The following is a 17,517-nucleotide window of genomic DNA, read 5'->3' as shown; positions in this document are numbered from 1 at the left end:
CACAAACTAAACCAAGCATTTTTTTTACAGACGCGTAATCGGGAAAGACCGGCCAAAGAATTTCCGCGGACAGAACTGTTCTAAACTACCTTCAGCCACGTGTTTGGAATTCAAACGGAAAAAAAATATTGATTTATAGATAGATATAAATTGTGACACAGGAAAATACCCAGACATCGCCTATAAGGTCGTAACTTTGTTATCGGACAACTACGAAGGAAAGTTTCAAATTAAACAATAGGAGACAGGCGATTTTAGCGATAGCGGCGAACTTTGGTTTATCACGACATTCCTAGAAGAAAGATCTTTAAACAGGGAGCCCGTCATTTACACAGGCTACTTGTAAAGGAGCGGTGACACTTTTATGGTGGTAAACCATCTTTTCAAGAAAAATAAATCAATGTTCTTCTTGTCGGTGTGACTGTAAGTGAAGCCGAATTACTGCTAATTTACTTTGGGACCAATTTCACGTGAAAAGGAATTTCAACCAGGCAAACTAAAACCCAAGTAGGATTTACCATGGCATTATTTACCCAGGGAAATTATGTGTATTTCCTCAACTGTTTACTATTTTATTTAATTACCGATTAAAAATATCGGAAGTCCATTGCCTCTTCCCGGCGAATTATAGTACAGTGTGTTTCCATGGCTCGAAACCAAATTGCTATATTTAAGGTGACTCGACCCAGTTTTTTTGGGGGGGTACCATCCTACTTTGAAGCTCTCTGGTATCCCCACCTTTACTTTTATCGTAAGTCTAACACATAGAATGGATAACATATAGATCAATCTACAATATAACATAAAATTTTTGGCGATCGGAGTAAATGTCACGTGGTTATAATGCTACGCCCCTTTAAGGTCTGAGTCGAAAATCTGCTGTTCCCAGCATTTTTTCGTGAAAATCTCTCGGCTACACATAGTGCGCATTAGTGCCTTGCGCTGAACAGAGTTTCACCAAAATCGCAAAGACCCAATTCGAGAAATTCAGCGGTTTCCAAATTTAGGTCATAATTTATGCGAAAATGATAAGCAAACTTTACACGGATTATATCTAATCAACTATGAGATTCATCTCTGTATTTTGGGCATCCTTATAACAGATGGGTCCTTGCAAGTCAGCAAAACAATTTAGGGCCTTGTAAATGCGCGCGATTTCGAGCAAAGCAAACATTTAGACGCACAAACTCAGCCAAAACGCTAAAAATCTTCAATGTTTACTCAAGTTTGGGCTTATAGAAGATAATGTCACAGTTTTTCAATGACCATGAAATTCAGAGTCCGGGTAGTTAGTTAATCAATTGTGGCCCTGAAAAAATTTGAAGGAAAAAAAACTACGTATTTTTAAAAAAATGCTTTTTTTGTGAGATTGACTCTTAAACGCTGACAAACGTCAACAAATAGCGAAAACTATAATTTCTAAATGTTTGCTTTGCTCGAAATCGCGCGCATTTACAAGGCCCTAAATTGTTTTGCTGACTTGCCAGGACCCATCTGTTATAAGGATGCCCAAAATACAGAGATGAATCTCATAGTTGATTAGATATAATCCGTGTAAAGTTTGCTTATCATTTTCGCATAAATTATGACCTAAATTTGGAAACCGCTGAATTTCTCGAATTGGGTCTTTGCGATTTTGGTGAAACTCTGTTCAGCGCAAGGCACTAATGCGCACTATGTGTAGCCGAGAGATTTTCACGAAAAAATTCCGGCAACAGCAGATTTTCGAATCAGACCTCAAAGGGGCGTGGCATTATAACCACGTGACATTTACTCCGATCGCCAAAAATTTTATGTTATATTGTAGATTGATCTATATGTTATCCATTCTATGTGTTAGACTTACGATAAAAGTAAAGGTGGGGATACCAGAGAGCTTCAAAGTAGGATGGTACCCCCCCCCCCCCCCCCCCAAAAAAAAAAAACTGGGTCGAGTCACCTTAAGGTATTCAGTAAATGGAAAACTGTGAAATTGTTATATTTCAGAATGGGGAAAGTGTTTTTGCCTGTTTTAGGCTAGGTTTGAACCTTGATATGTGAGGAGAAAGCGATAAACGCTCTTCAGAATGTTTTTCTCACTCAAGTTAGCAACTTTCGTTAATGTCAGTGCATTGAAAAAATGTCTCACTCTGCGTGCTGCAAAGAGAGTTGAAATAAACGAATAATTATGCGAGCCTTTTTCTTTACATGAGACCGTATAAACCCACCGTCGCAAACTGAAGTAATTAACGTAGATGTAATCGTGAAAGACTCACACTTTTTGGGATTAAAAGCAATCTTTAATTTAATTCATAGATAGAAACTGAGACGAAGGAAATTATTCACGCATCCAGCTGTCAATTTTAAGGTCGGAAAGGGCCTGCGTTAATGAAAGAAGATTTGGAACCTTAAAGACATGCAATTACGAATTTTGGTCATTCATAGAATTCATCGGAGGGGTAGATAGGAGAAAGTGGAAATTTCAGGTGTCTTTATCTTTTCGGTTTTCCGACTTCAGCGTTTTAGAGAAGCCCCAAATCAGTCTTAAATGTGCGAGGAAATTACTTTGACTTTGAGTCGCGGGTTAAACTAAGCGACGTCCTAATAGGGGCTGTACCAAATTGTTGGCTTATCTGATTCAATTTTTGCAACTTTTATTTTTCTGGAGAAAATTATCGCTTGAGGAAGCAGTTTCGTTTAAAATTAGGTCCTTGACTTTAACGAGAGGGAAAACACTGTTTCGACTTCCGATGTCTAAATCATAGTCTGCAAGCTGTCAGTTACAGTATAAATAAAACCTTATTACTAGACACTAATTGCAATGAAACTAGTTTTACGTAATCGACTTCTTGACAACCCGTAAGCGTTCGTGGATGGTCCAGAACATTTCCTTCACCATCAAACTAATATCTAATATGAGTCAGACACCGCTTCGAAGTGTAGTGAAGATTGTCCAAATTCTGATGCTAATGACACATGCAGTAGGGAATGTTCATGCACGCTGGTCAAGAGATACCTATGGTATGTATTGCTGTATTCTTATATCAACAAAATAGGAAATTTCTATGACTTGACAAAACGCCTTTATTGCAACAAATTACTCAACATGTTCTGTAAAAATCAAAGAAAACAAAACTCGTTCTTTCTTATACTCAAAGAGGTGTTCGTCAAGCTAGGTTGTATTTTAAGTCCTCTTTTATTTAACCTCTATTTAAACAATCTGCCCTGTATTTATTCGAAAACACACTATCTGATCCATTTGTTTTCCCAATGGAACAAAACTTAATAATATACACGAAAAAATTACTCAATTCTGATTGGCTGAGAAAGGAGTGCAGCTCTTCTGTAACACGAGTGCAAAACGTGTAACACGAGAGTAGTTATATAGGGATGAAGATAAGCCTCGTTGGTGTCTTCCCCTGTCTTCCCTCGCAAAAAGTGGATTCCCTTTATTAATAGGTATAAGTGTCTTCCTGCATACTAATATGGATTAGGTTTACTAATGAGCGTCACTCTACTACAATAAGAACAATAGGCTTGCCTAGACTTGCCCGGGCTCTTTTAACCCTGATTGGATAGTAAACAATCTATTATGTGTTCAACATAAAAGCGCGCTTTCCCGTCAGCATTTTAATCTTGCAATTGCTTTGCTAAGGAAAAAGTCTTACTATCACCAATATTCTTTAAAACATTGCTGCAAACATGCAAGTGAACGGTCCGAAAACAGTACTCGACTTAAAACTATTCACTGTGACCAAAGATAAATAATTTTATTCTACAAAACCATTGATTCTGTTTTGTCAATATAATTCAACCTCCAAACGTTTCTAGACTGTGGTATCGAGCGTTAACCATTAACAGGTTGGCGTTTTTCCTTTTAGACCTGTATTATACGAAGCAAAACGAACGCAAGCGAACTGTATTTTATTATTCATCGCAAACTAATTTAATATACACTGAGCCAACATGAACGCTTGTCGCATAAATTATCCACGGGAATCAACTCAATTATATGTAAACAATGGTGGGATTAATACGCGCGTGCTACAACCAGACTACACCTTTGTTTCGGTTAAAAAATACATTTATTGATAACAAAACCATCAAAGTGTTACAACAATAGATGAATAGACAGAGTTCCGGCTTAGCCTTCGGGAACAGTTTGTTTGACAAACAATCGATTGAGTAAGAATTTCCGCTTATCGATGGCAAGTTCTGTCGATTCCAGCCAGTCATATCCTTCTGTGTCTTTGAGATCTTGGCGGGTTTCCATCACTTTTCGGAGTGTCGGATCTTTCTTCATTGCATGCATCCACTGTAAAAACTCTAAGAACACTTTTCTCAATTCCTTTCTATATACTGGAAGCAAAGCATTTTCAGCTTGAATGCGGGCCACTTCAGGCGAGTCTCCGTTTTGTTCATACTCGTTGATCAGAGCTTCGAGCTGGGCTTCGTGGCGATTACAAACTTCATTTTGAATGCGTGACCAAGGATCTACATGCTCCGCCTCCTCTCCGGAAGGGTCCATTTCTTCGCTAGATTGAGAACTTTGAGATGATTGTTCGCTTTCTTGTGAGCTTTCAATATCGTCGTCATCATCTTCAAAATTTCCATATCCTTTTTGAACGAAATGATTATAATTGCTGAACATTGTGATCCGAACTGCACGAGGTTTAAGAACTGACTGAATCAGAAACAGCGGCTTACTTCTTTTATAGCTATCGATGGAGGCACGGCTGCAAAGCACAACGGAACTCTATGAACTTTCATTGTACCCCTCCTGTACCCCTACTGTACCCCTCCTGTACCCTTCCTGTACCCCTCCTGTACCCCTCCTGTACCCTTCCTGTACCCCTCCTGTACCCCTCCTGTACCCTTCCTGTACCCCTCCTGTACCCCTCCTGTACCCCTACTGTACCCCTACTGTACCCCTCCTGTACCCCTACTGTACCCTTCCTGTACCCCTCCTGTACCCCTCCTGTACCCTTCCTGTACCCCTACTGTACCCTTCCTGTACCGCTCCTGTACCCCTACTGTACCCTTCCTGTACCCCTACTGTACCCTTCCTGTACCCTTCCTGTACCCCTCCTGTACCCCTGAATTCTCTTAAGTACTCCCCACCATTGTAAAATAACTATATATTAAATGATTCTGTTAACTGTGAGTCATTTTTCATAAGCAGTCATGCCTCGAACGTTTCCTCGAATTTGTCCGCTATGTGGCAAACCTGGTGTGTCCAACTTGAGTTCTCATCTTGAAATTGTCCATGACTTAACCGGGCTAAGACGAACACGACTCTTAAAAGAGGCTAAGGTTTCTTGGGAATCAAAAAGAGAATATAATTCTACAAGCGTCGACTTACCTCGTTGTTCATCTAGTTCCACGAGAAAAATATGTGAACCAAGAAAAAGAAGAAGGCCAGTAAACGAAACGCCGAAAACTTCTTCTACCGCGAAGAAGGTAAAGCTTTCCCATGATGTTTCCTTGGCAACCGAGCCTTATCCAGATTTTATGTTTCGCCATAAGTTCTCACTCCTTGTGGTTGGACCAAGTCAATCAGGGAAAACAGTTTTCGTAGAACAGATTCTAACGAGAGATCGTATTGTCTACAAAACCAGCAAGCCCCGTCGCATTTTATTGTATTACAGTCAGTGGCAAGATAGATACAAAGCTTTGAAATCAGCGATCGGAAAGGACATTAAATTTTTTCGTGGCCTTCCCACATTTCAAGAAGATCTGCGAGAAATTGACCCAAAATACAACAACGTTATCATCTTTGATGATCTAATGGCAGAAGCGATCGAAAGCCCCATCGTTTCTCGGTTGTTTACCCAAGGTCGCCATAGAAATGCCAGCGTCATACTGCTCCTTCAGAATATGTTCCCCAAGGAAAAATTTAACACCGATATCAGTCGGAATGCACAGTACATGGCTCTTTTCCGAAGTCCTAGCGATCGGAAACAAATCGGAATTGTTGCTGAGCGTATGTTTGATAAGAATCGCCAACGATTCATGACAGCTTATTATCAGGAAACAGAGAGGCCTTACGGTTACATCTTTGTAGATAATAAACCGGACACGGCGGCAAATAAGCAGGTGTTGAGCGACATCTTTGGCTCTTGTCGAGTTTACCCAAGTATCAACAAAACCTTAAAACCAGAGGGAGAGGTGGAATCGATCCCCCCAAAGGATCTTATTGTGCCCCCGAAATATGCTGAAGCTAAATCATCTACGCGTAAACCGAAACCGTTTGATCTGGATTGGTGTGGGATGACCTGGCCCGCCTTGCAGAATTATTATTATTTACATGTACCCCCCCCCCCCCCTATCTCAAAGCTATTCCAGAAGGGTTTTCCAGATGTACACGAGCACTCGAAATGCTGTTAACCCTTATACCCCCACAGTCATGTTTGCATCTGAAAATTACTGGCCCGTCAAAATAAAACATTATTCCAACGGCAAAAGAAAGTGGATTTATATACACGAAGACGAACCAAGTGTCCAAGCATTTGTTCAAGAAACGAAAACAATCGAAAGAGCTAGAGGGAGAAGCACTTTCTAGGCTTTGAACATTTGCTCACCATATTGTAATCCTTTTCCTAAAGTTGTTGAGTTACTACAATAAATGTATTTTTGCTTTGTAAGATTTGAAGAAATAAAAGCTTTTAAGATGTTCACCCAAGCGCATTCACGCTATTGTTTTATTTTCGTTTGTTGTGAATAATTCGTTTCAGTGGTTCTCCTCAACCTTGCTTTTGTAGAAGTTGAAGTAAGAAAGAACTTTATGAGGAAATAGGTTTCTGTACAGCCGTTGAAGCGGAAGACACCCAAAAGAGCGACAACGACACTGAAAACGACAGTCAGGAAATAGAAAGTAGTAGACCTGAAACGTCCACCACCTTTCACTCTAAAAGTCCCTGTGAACATTGCGAAAACTCTAATGTGTACTCCACATTGATCATGAAATGTCCTAAATGCTTTTGGCACGATAACTACAAGATTTGTCCTATATGCGATCACCAGATCCCCGAGGAGAGAAAATACATCAAAGAGGGCTTTCTTCGGTGTCACGATTGTGGATTAATTACACACAAAAACGCCAAGACGTTGGAAACCAATTTTTATTCACCTTCTAAAGAGAAGAACGAAGAGGAGGTCTAATTTCCATTCCTTCCAAATCGCTGTGTATTTGACTCTTTTTGTCATTGTTTTTTCATAAAGTTTTTTTGAAACGGTATCTCTCTTGTGTTTTTATTGCTAGCAATTATTAGTCGCGTGTTTTAATTAATCCTTGTTAAGTTATTTGTTTTATAATAATACGTCAAGGTTCTCTACCTTGGGTCTTTCCTGTAGAGCTAATTTGTATTCAACTTTGGGCTTGCGAACTCGCATAATTAACTGATTAACCGTGCGTGAAAATGACAAGACTTTCATTTCCTCGAGATAGAAAGGAGAAAACGTCAGACAAACTTAGAGAGTTTTCAGCTCCAATTTGTGTATGTTTTGTTTATATATATCTGAGTTTTAGCGCCAAATAAGAAGACGTAAACTAAATTGAAATAAAGACTTTTCAACTCCACTTTCTGTATGTGTTTTGTTTATGTATATCTGAGGTTTAGCGCTAAATAAGATATAGGAAGCCGTTTCTCGCGTTTCTAGGTGATCGCTTCTCTTATTCCTATTTTTCTTTTAATAAACGGTCCGAAAACCGGGCTCAAGTTACTTACCGGGCAAGTCTCGGCAAGCCTATTGTTCCTATTGAAGTAGAGTGACGCTCATTAGTAAACCTATCCCGAATTAGTATGCAGGAAGGCACTTAATTACTATGCGGGAAATCCAAATTAGTATGCGGGAAATCCAAATTAGTATGCAGGAAATCCAAATTAGTATGCAGGAAATCCAAATTAGTATGCAGGAAATCCAAATTAGTATGCAAGAAATCCAAATTAGTATGCAGGAAATCCAAATTAGTATGCGGGAAATCCAAAATGGGTGACGTCATAGACTAGACCCCTATGCCTATCAATTAAGGGAATCCACTTTTTGCGAGGGAATCCACCAACGAGGCTTATCTTTGCTGAAGGCCTACTACTGACTTTGATCATCATAACGTAGCATAACACTGAAATTATTGCGGAGCACTAATAACTCCAGATAAAGTTCTAGGAAGACAAAAAATTAGGTTCGTTTTGCTGATTAATAAATAATAACTTCTCACTCCTCAGATTACAGATTGTTCTTGGAAGATGAAGGACCAGATTGTTTAAAAAAAATAGAAGAGTTCGCACTCTTTACGCTAGACACAACGTTTACCCCAGTACAAGAAAAAGACATTTTGCTAGACATAAACAAATCTACAAACGGACAACAATGGTACGAGGCTAGTGGATGGAACAGCTCAAGTAACGAGATCTCTCATTGTTCCTGGTATGGAATCACCTGTCATGATAACACGTCATACATTAAAAGTATCGTGTTACCTTATAACAACTTGGATGGCTTTCTCCCTTCTAATATTTGGAAAATACGAAACTTGTTTTCTTTGTGCACTCCAGGAAATCCGAGACTGCGAGGGCGTATTGGCGACTTTCTGTTTGGCAACATGAGTAAACTGCTGATCACATCATTCAATACTGCCTCTATAAGTGGAGATATACCAAAAGATATAGCAAACCTAACTAGTCTACAGTACTTCTTGGGGTGCCCTATGAATGGCGCAGGCTTTTCTGGTCGCTTGCCAGAAAACATAGGAAACAGGACAGAGCTTCGAGTTCTCTGTCTTGGAGGACACGTGACTGGAGAAATACCAAGAAGCATTTCTCGACTGGAAAAACTTTATGATCTTGACATTCGAAACACTCCAGGAATGATGCATGGGAACCTTAGCGAAATACTTGCCATTCCTTCCTTATCCTATCTGTATTTGTCTGGCCTTCACCTTAGCGGGGAGATGCCCAGAGTGTTGCCTAAAAGGCTCCTTCAACTTGGCTTGAATGGAAACAGCATTTCGGGAAAGCTACCAGAAACATTTGAAAGTAACATCAACCTTAATGTATTTAATGTCGCAAACAATCAGCTAGTAGGAGATATTCCAGGGGATCTGCTTCTGTTGCCAAATCTCCAAATGGTAGATGTGTCACAGAATCAGTTTTCCTCTATAAACCATGGCAAACCATGGCCAGTTAATTCCAGTGCAGCTAAGACGAAATACGTCTCTTTAGCGGGGAACAGGAACTTGTTAATTCATTTCCAGAGCTTCATAGAACTTTTCACAACGACGGTTAATTTCGTAGATAGTCCATCCATTTTAAATGTTAGCTTTTGCGACATCAAAAATCCCGAACTTCCAAATTTGTATTACTTTAAAACAATGTCCTCTTGCGATATGCGAGGCAATAATTTTTATGGACCTTTACCCGACTTTTACGAGGACTTTTCTTTGCTAACATACTTCGATGTTTCAGCAAATAACTTAACGGGCAGCTTTCCAGCTGGAATTCAGAACCTCATCTCCCTTCAGTATTTAGATTTTTCAGGAAATCCTCTCATGCGAGAAGGAAACAGCGCATCTACCAGTGTCTATCAACCAGACTTTTCAAGAATGATACGGCCACCTGAAGCAGAGAACTTCACGTGCCCTGAGGGAAGAATCATGTTCAATAACGGTCGCATTCGCTTAGATCCCACGTTTTACGACTACAGATATTGCATCTGTGATGCCGACTTTTATGGAGACAAAGGGTTGTGCAAAAAATGCATGGAAGGTGGGATTTGCCACCGAAAAGATTTCCATGAGACAGCAGATCTTCGTCCTAGCATCATGAAGATTGGCAGTGGTTACTGGCCATCACCTGAACCGAACAATGTCACCCACCTGGTGAAGTGTCCAATACCATCTGCTTGCAATCCATCAGATTCTTGCACCTGTGAGCTAAATACATCGCGAAAAGACAAAAACGCGCCCTCTAACAGACCCAAAGTGCTATCTCTCTTCACAACGTGCAACCATTCGTGCATCTGTCATCAAGGAAACACGGACAGATTTTGTTCTCGCTGTCTCGATGGATTCTACAAATTAAGCGGACTTTGCTTTCGATGTAAAAACGGTGATTTATTGTACTATTATATGTTTGTTCCTGTTTTTGCAGTTTCATTCCTTGCCTTAATCTGGTCATATTTCTATTTCAACGTACGTCCCTTGAAATGGTTTGTTGTTACAGCCATTCATTTTCTTTTCATGTTAATTATGATGCTCTTGGAATTCTTGCCGGCATGGTTTTTCAAATTAAACATGGTTGTGTTTGTGCTCTGTATGACTAGTAGAGGAAAAGCGGCCCGTACGCTAATAAGCATCGCAGTGTTTTACATTCAGACTATAGATTTCATGGTATCAAGTTTCAACGTTTGGCCTAAAAAGGTCATTGCAGCTCAAGGCTACTTAAGAGGCTGTCTCAGTAAAAACCGCCCACTCAATTTCACGTGAAAAATAATTTTGCCTGAAACTCTGGCGAGTGAAAGGCTTTATCGAGACTATAACTAAAATAGGTTTGCTTTGATTCACAATAATTTTCTGGCCGCGCTGGGGGGCGCCGAGTATTTTGTCCCGCCGCGGCCATTTTGCACGTCTTGAAAACTGAAAATTTGGCATTTTTTGCGGCGCTGTAAAATGTTTGATTTGCACCATCTACCAATGAATTTTATACCTATTTATAGGTAAACATCTCTAGTTTTTCCTGAGAGAAATAGTTATCCGCTAAATTTAGCTGGAAAGACGAAATCAAGCAAAATATGACCCCAACTAATTGCCTTGGAGCGAAAGGCCAAAAATGACCCTGTTTTAAAAGCTTATTTCTGACTTTTGGGACATAGTTGAAAGCTCTAGACTAAATAGACGCAAAGATAGACCACCTGTTATTAATAATATACAAAACCTCATGTACGTTTTCAGTATTTTAAAAGTTATTACCGTTTGTATCAACGCGTATGCGAGCTAATACGATATTTTCAGATTTAGCATAACGGATCTATCTCAAGCAGATTTTGTCAAAAGTACGGCTTACCTGATTCATTACTGGCACTGACTCACAAATTGAGACATATTCCAATCCCTGAGATGCCGGACTCCATAAAATTCCAGTAAGCTGTGCTTTAGAAACTGCTGGTATGCGGCCATTTTTGAATCCCAAGCTATCAATCCGAAGATCAAAACAGGTGAAACTGTGTCACGTTTCGAGCTAAATAGCTCGGTAAAACAACCGTTCACAGGTGAACGTTTGCTCGAGAATCAGAAAATCAACTGGGAAGGTCTCATTTTGGATCAGAAAATTGAGATTTCAGAGCTACAACCTCGAATAAACCTTCTATTCAATCGGCTCCGCAAGGTCAAATGCAGGTTGACACGTAAACCGGAAATGTTGAAACGCGGAAATACGGAAAACCGGAAATACGGAAATCCGGATCATCCGGAAATCGGCAAATCTGAAATCAATCAGGAGCCGAAGGCAATCCCAAAAATTAGAGACAGCTGCATTCGTTTAGGGCTCCTTTTCGACGTTGAGACACGTAAAAGATAAAACCTCCCAAACGGGCGTAGCTGTTTGATTTTCACTGAACTGAAACGCAGTTCCACGATCGATTGCGTTTTGGCAAATAGGCTCCATATGAAACAGTAAATATCATTAACGGGTTACATTCTATGTGCGCTAACATATCACACTTGTGACTAATACTTTACAGAAGTTGGCTATATATCGAAACTGAATGTGTCGAGATCTAGAAAACCGAGCCAGCTCGGTTGTCTGGGCTTATTAGTATACAGGCCCTTGAAAATCGCTTGTAAGAGCGGATAAATAGTCCCGGCTGGTGAGTAAGTTTTTAAGAAACCGATCATTACCTAGAGGGGGTTAGGGAAGGCTTGAGTGAATGGGAGAAAGCCTTCTTCACAGTGTACTGATCCTCTTCCTGAATCTTCTCCCGTCCCTTTGACTATTTTTACAACAGGAACTGGATTTTCCTCCTCCGTCTCCTCCCAAACTTTACCTAATTCATTACTGGCACTTACTAAAAAATTGACCGATATTTGATTCAAAATTCTAGTAAATGCGCTTTTGAAACTGCTGGTATGCGGCCATATTTGAATTCCATGCTGAAACTACCGTAAAATTCCGAAAATAAGCCCCTCCATGTATAAGACCCCTAAACTCGTAACACAAAAAACCCTCCGTGAAATCGCCCCTCAGAAAATAAGCCCCCCGGGGACTTGTACTTGGAAAATTGCCCTCAAATACAAAGTAAAGCAAAGCAAAAACGGTTAATTTCCTTCCAACTATATGCTAGCCCAATCGATTTTGAAACTCAAATTTCCCTCCGTACATAAGCCCCTCCGAATATAAGCCCGTCCAAAAATAAGCCCCTCAAAAAGGGCCTTTGAAAAATATAAGACCCGGGGCTTATTTTCGGAATTTTACGGAATGTCACGTTTAGAGATAAATAGCTGGGTAAGAAAGAAAATAAGAGAAATGTCCGGAGGTGAGACTTGTCCGAGAATCAAAACATCAGCTACGCAGATTTCGTTTTGGGTCAGAAAACCCAAATTTATCGACAAATGTAGGATTATTTTTTCGACCATTTAATGGTATTTTGTAGCTAATCTTAAAACAAAGTTGCATCGACTTGCCACTAGTGTCACCATTCGGTGTAAATATTGGTCTTAAGGTCTAAACACGGTACAGAATTAATTCCTTTCTTAAAGCTACTCTAGATTAAATCATGGGAGTTTCTTGCAACCATACCCTATAATCCAAATGACTTTCCTCTGCTCTCCTCGCGTTATCCGCTGTCCAAGTTATCCGTGAATCAAAAAATGACTCAATTAAGATGGAGTCCTTGGTTCAATATTTTTTTGAGAATTTCTGGATGATTCTTCGAATCTTTTTAATGTATAAAAATTAGGGAGGATGTTAAAAATGTTGGAAAAGTTGGAAAATATTGGATTTGGATCATTCTCTCTTGATTTGGGGGTTGTTAGAAATTAAAATATGAAGTGAATAATCAGAAGAAAAATTAATACCGGAGACTCCAACAAGGAGTGCCTCTAATCCAATTAATTGAATAACTGCTTTATGTGCATGCCATTTCTACTCTTATTTATTTCTTTCCCAACTCACCATCATTTTCCCCGAAAAAACAACCAGAATGCCCCCTTAACAAGCGATTTTCAAGGACCCTCTATACTAATGAGCCCAGACAACCAAGCTGGCTTGGTTTCCTAGACCTCGACACACTCAGTTTCGATATATAGCCAACTTCTGTAAAGTATTAGTCACAAGTGTGATATGTTAGCGCACATATAATGTTTGCAGCCTATTTGCCAAACGCAATCGATCGTGGAACTGCGTTTCAGTTCAGTGAAAATCAAATAGCTACGCCCGTTTGGGAGGTTTTATCTTTTAAGTGTCTCAACGTCAAAAAGAAGCCCTAAACGAATGCAGCTGTCTCTAATTTTTGGGATTGCCTTCGGCTCCTGATTGATTTCAGATTTGCCGATTTCCGGATGATCCGGATTTCCGTATTTCCGGTTTTCCGTATTTCCGCGTTTCAACATTTCCGGTTTACGTGTCAACCTGCATTTGACCTTGCGGAGCCGATTGAATAGAAGGTTTATTCGAGGTTGTAGCTCTGAAATCTCAATTTTCTGATCCAAAATGAGACCTTCCCAGTTGATTTTCTGATTCTTCAGCGAACGTTCACCTCTGAACGGTTGTTTTACCGAGCTGTTTAGCTCGAAACGTGACACAGTTTCACCTGTTTTGACCTTCGGATTGTTAGCTTGGGATTCAAAAATGGCCGCATATCAGCAGTTTCTAAAGCACAGCTTACTGGAATTTTATGGAGTCCGGCATCTCAGGGATTGGAATATGTCTCAATTTGTGAGTCAGTGCCAGTAATGAATCAGGTAAGCCGTACTTTTGACAAAATCTGCTTGAGATAGATCCGTTATGCTAAATCTGAAAATATCGTATTAGCTCGCATACGCGTTGATACAAACGGTAATAACTTTTAAAATACTGAAAACGTACATGAGGTTTTGTATATTATTAATAACAGGTGGTCTATCTTTGCGTCTATTTAGTCTAGAGCTTTCAACTATGTCCCAAAAGTCAGAAATAAGCTTTTAAAACAGGGTCATTTTTGGCCTTTCGCTCCAAGGCAATTAGTTGGGGTCATATTTTGCTTGATTTCGTCTTTCCAGCTAAATTTAGCGGATAACTATTTCTCTCAGGAAAAACTAGAGATGTTTACCTATAAATAGGTATAAAATTCATTGGTAGATGGTGCAAATCAAACATTTTACAGCGCCGCAAAAAATGCCAAATTTTCAGTTTTCAAGACGTGCAAAATGGCCGCGGCGGGACAAAATACTCGGCGCCCCCCAGCGCGGCCAGAAAATTATTGTGAATCAAAGCAAACCTATTTTAGTTATAGTCTCGATAAAGCCTTTCACTCGCCAGAGTTTCAGGCAAAATTATTTTTCACGCGAAATTGAGTGGGCGGTTTTTACTGAGACAGCCTCTTAAGCAGCTACTGGAACCTCTATTTCCCCTCGCTTTCCTGTGATTTGCCGTTGCTGTTTACTCCTGTTGGCAAGTTTGCTTTCCTGCTTCTTTTGCCACTGGCGTGCTTGATCATGGTTGGAGCATATTTTATCGTCATGTTAGCATTCCAGAAATTCCGTCCAAACACAGAACGCATGGAAATGGCTCACTTCAAATGTCGCCAAACCACTTTTTTCTGTCTAAGCTTCAGCTATTTTCCAATTGTGAAACAAACGCTTTCAGTCCTACGTCCATGCCAAAAGGACCTTGATGTGTTCTACATGCCATCTTTTCCTTGGATAGAATGTACCTCTTACGCATACCACAGTCTGATTATACTAGGAATTGTCTCCATTGTGGTCTACGTGATTGGATTTCCCTTGATGGTCATCTCCTTGATGTTGCTCTTCTTCCCCAAGAGAAGCTCTATGAGTCCTGAAGATCGAAAGAAACTTGATGTATGGCTTGGACCGATCTACTTACCCTACAAACCTAAGTACCAAGCGTTCTTCGAAGTTGTCATGCTCTTACGCCGCCTGATTCTCGCCATCGCCCTGTCCATGATCCCATCATCATCTACTTTGCAAACGTTTGTAGTCTGGGTTGTACTTATAGCTTCAGCGCTTATTCATCTTATTTTACGCCCGTACGATACGAGCAGGAGAGTGGGCGAAGCCGACCGCGAACATGGCTGGCCAAAGGTCAAAGAAATATTCACTGAGAATGTCTTTGAGCCTCTAGTATTGGTCGTCTTATCAATGTCATTCATGGTGTTACGATTTTCATCTTTAGATGGCAAAAATGCTGTTCTCTTTGTTTGGTTTGTTATGGTCATCAATAGCTGTGTCCTGATTGGTTTGTTAGTCGCTATCTTCTATCTTCTCGCCTGCAAAGTTAACATCCGTGGTAATGGTAATGAGACTTTAAGTAGAACAAATTGTGGAGGGGAAGATACATCTGAAGAGCACGCAAACATTGGCGATGAAGAAGGACGGTATTTGCTGCGAGATGGTGCCAGCCGCAGATACTTACTAAGAAATAATAACGCTTAACCTTTCATAGGATTATAACCAACTTGTTAGCACAACTAGCTGTCAACAGCTTGATGCAGGTAATGGAGTAAACTGTGTTGTGAGTGGACAAAGATTATACTGTTATAATATTTGTTATCATGCGGTTAGAGTTTAGAGGCCTGTCGAGCTATAAGCTTGATAAATAGAACATGCGTTTTTAAGGTGATATCTTTCATTCGTAAACGTTAGACAAATTTTTTCCTTAAGCCGACTGTACGTCTTCATTTATCCAATTATTAATGTTGGTTTTTTTGTTTTTTTGTTGTTTGTATAGAAAGGAGAGGTCTGAAACCCAGTTTCGATCAGATGAGGAAATATGCTTCACTTGCATCAGAAAAATTTCTAATAACAAGGCAAACAATCTTTTCTGGGGAATTGATCCTTTGCCTCGTAGGAATAAAGACAGTATGCTAGCGTAATTTTTTTTTTTTTGAAAGAGACAACTCTCTGAAGTGCCCTGAATGATCTGAAATGACACGATGGCCGAATAAAGAATATTGTTCAACCGCTTTCAAGCTTTTTCGCTCAAAGTAGTTTAGTCATTGCTGAGTACAGTAGTGTACTATGTTGCAAAATACACCTTGTTAGTTTCGAGTCAAGTCGAGGTTAATCATTAATATGAATAAGGGTCGAGTTGATGACGTCACCCATTTTTTTTAACCTGGGGAAAAAGTGGGTTCCTGCATACGTAATAAGTGCCTTCCAACATACTAATGACAAAACTGTTCTAGTCTAGCTTCAGCCACGTTTTTGGGATTCAAACGGAAAAAAATATTGATTTACGGATAGATATAAATTGTGACACAGAAAAATACCCAAATATCGCCTATAAGGTCGTAACTCTGTTATCTCACGACTATGAAGGAAAGTTTCAAGTTAAACAATAGGAGACAGGCAATTTTAGTGATAGCTGCGAACTTTGGTTTATCACGACATTCTTAGAAGAAAGATATTAAACAGGGAGCCCACGTCACACATGGGGTTTTCAGTTGGGCCCTCCATTAACCTACTCATAGTTAGACTAGAAAGGAGGAAGTTGAAAATTTACTTAGGGCGCTTTCCATTTGTCACAACTGACCGGCCAGACCATTCCCGTCGCAATAATAATTTCCCTTTAATCAAAACTCTCCAGCCAGATCAGTCAAATTCTAAATAGTATGCACGAAGGAGAAAGTTTTCCAGCAAAAACTCTTGGAAAAAGCCTTTTTCATTTTCAAACTAGCCTACTGACTGGTTGGGCTATGGTCCTGCCGGCCAGTTCTGACAAATGGAAAGCGCCCTAGTGTTCATACCGTTGACATTTTCTGTCATTTAAAATGCAAAGGAATTTACTTTTTGGAGTCAAAGGGTGCATGTGCTAGGCTAATGTAAAGGGGTTAAATTGTTTTCTTATGATACAGTTTTATTGGGGAAACTAATTACAGGTACAAGAATAAGTTTTGTTTACCTTTAGTTCCCCTCTACAGCTTAACTTCAACGAGAACTATAACGAATACATTTCATTGAACTTTCCATACAAACACATACAGTATTAAAATGCAAAAGCCATGTTTAGGAATCAAAATTACAACACAGGGCAATTACGTTACTTTGATAATAATTTGTCACGAACATCAAAACAAGCTGAAATATATTTTATGAATTATATATTGATAAAGTAATTAGAAGAGTTCATCAGTTTATTGATCAAACTGTTTATAGGTAACTGGGTAATATTTGGAATCAGTCTTGACTTTATAGTATAATTTATTCCTAATCATAGAGTATGTAGGACATTGAAAAAGAAAGTGAACTTCGTCTTCTATTAAATTGCATCCACAAAAAGCTTCCAAATTCTAATGTTATTGACACATGGAAAAGAGAATGTTCTG

General features: G+C 39.6%; 1 protein-coding gene across 1 annotated transcript; it reads left to right on the top strand.

The window, feature by feature from the left end:
- Window positions 1-5,766: 5,766 nt before the first annotated feature.
- LOC140938099 (uncharacterized) lies at window positions 5,767-16,065 on the top strand. Its single transcript, XM_073387633.1, has 4 exons — window positions 5,767-6,214; window positions 8,205-10,427; window positions 14,544-15,567; window positions 15,921-16,065. The coding sequence occupies exons 1-4, from the start codon at window positions 5,767-5,769 to the stop codon at window positions 16,063-16,065; spliced, it is 3,840 nt and encodes a 1,279-aa protein (XP_073243734.1).
- Window positions 16,066-17,517: the final 1,452 nt, after the last annotated feature.

The sequence above is a fragment of the Porites lutea genome, chromosome 5, assembly GCF_958299795.1.
Source record: "Porites lutea chromosome 5, jaPorLute2.1, whole genome shotgun sequence".
Lineage (NCBI taxonomy): Eukaryota > Metazoa > Cnidaria > Anthozoa > Scleractinia > Poritidae > Porites > Porites lutea.
Note: the sequence above shows the minus strand (reverse complement) of the source record. Positions and strands in the feature narration are given on the sequence as shown.

Excerpts from the sequence above, each read along its gene's own strand:
- LOC140938099 (XM_073387633.1), top strand. The coding sequence starts at position 5,767 with ATGGCAGAAGCGATCGAAAGCCCCATCGTTTCTCGGTTGTTTACCCAA. Across the intron at positions 6,215-8,204 it reads TGAAGCTAAATCATCTACGC|ATTACAGATTGTTCTTGGAA; the intron begins GTAAACCGAAAC and ends CTCACTCCTCAG. Across the intron at positions 15,568-15,920 it reads ATTGGCGATGAAGAAGGACG|AAAGGAGAGGTCTGAAACCC; the intron begins GTATTTGCTGCG and ends TTGTTTGTATAG.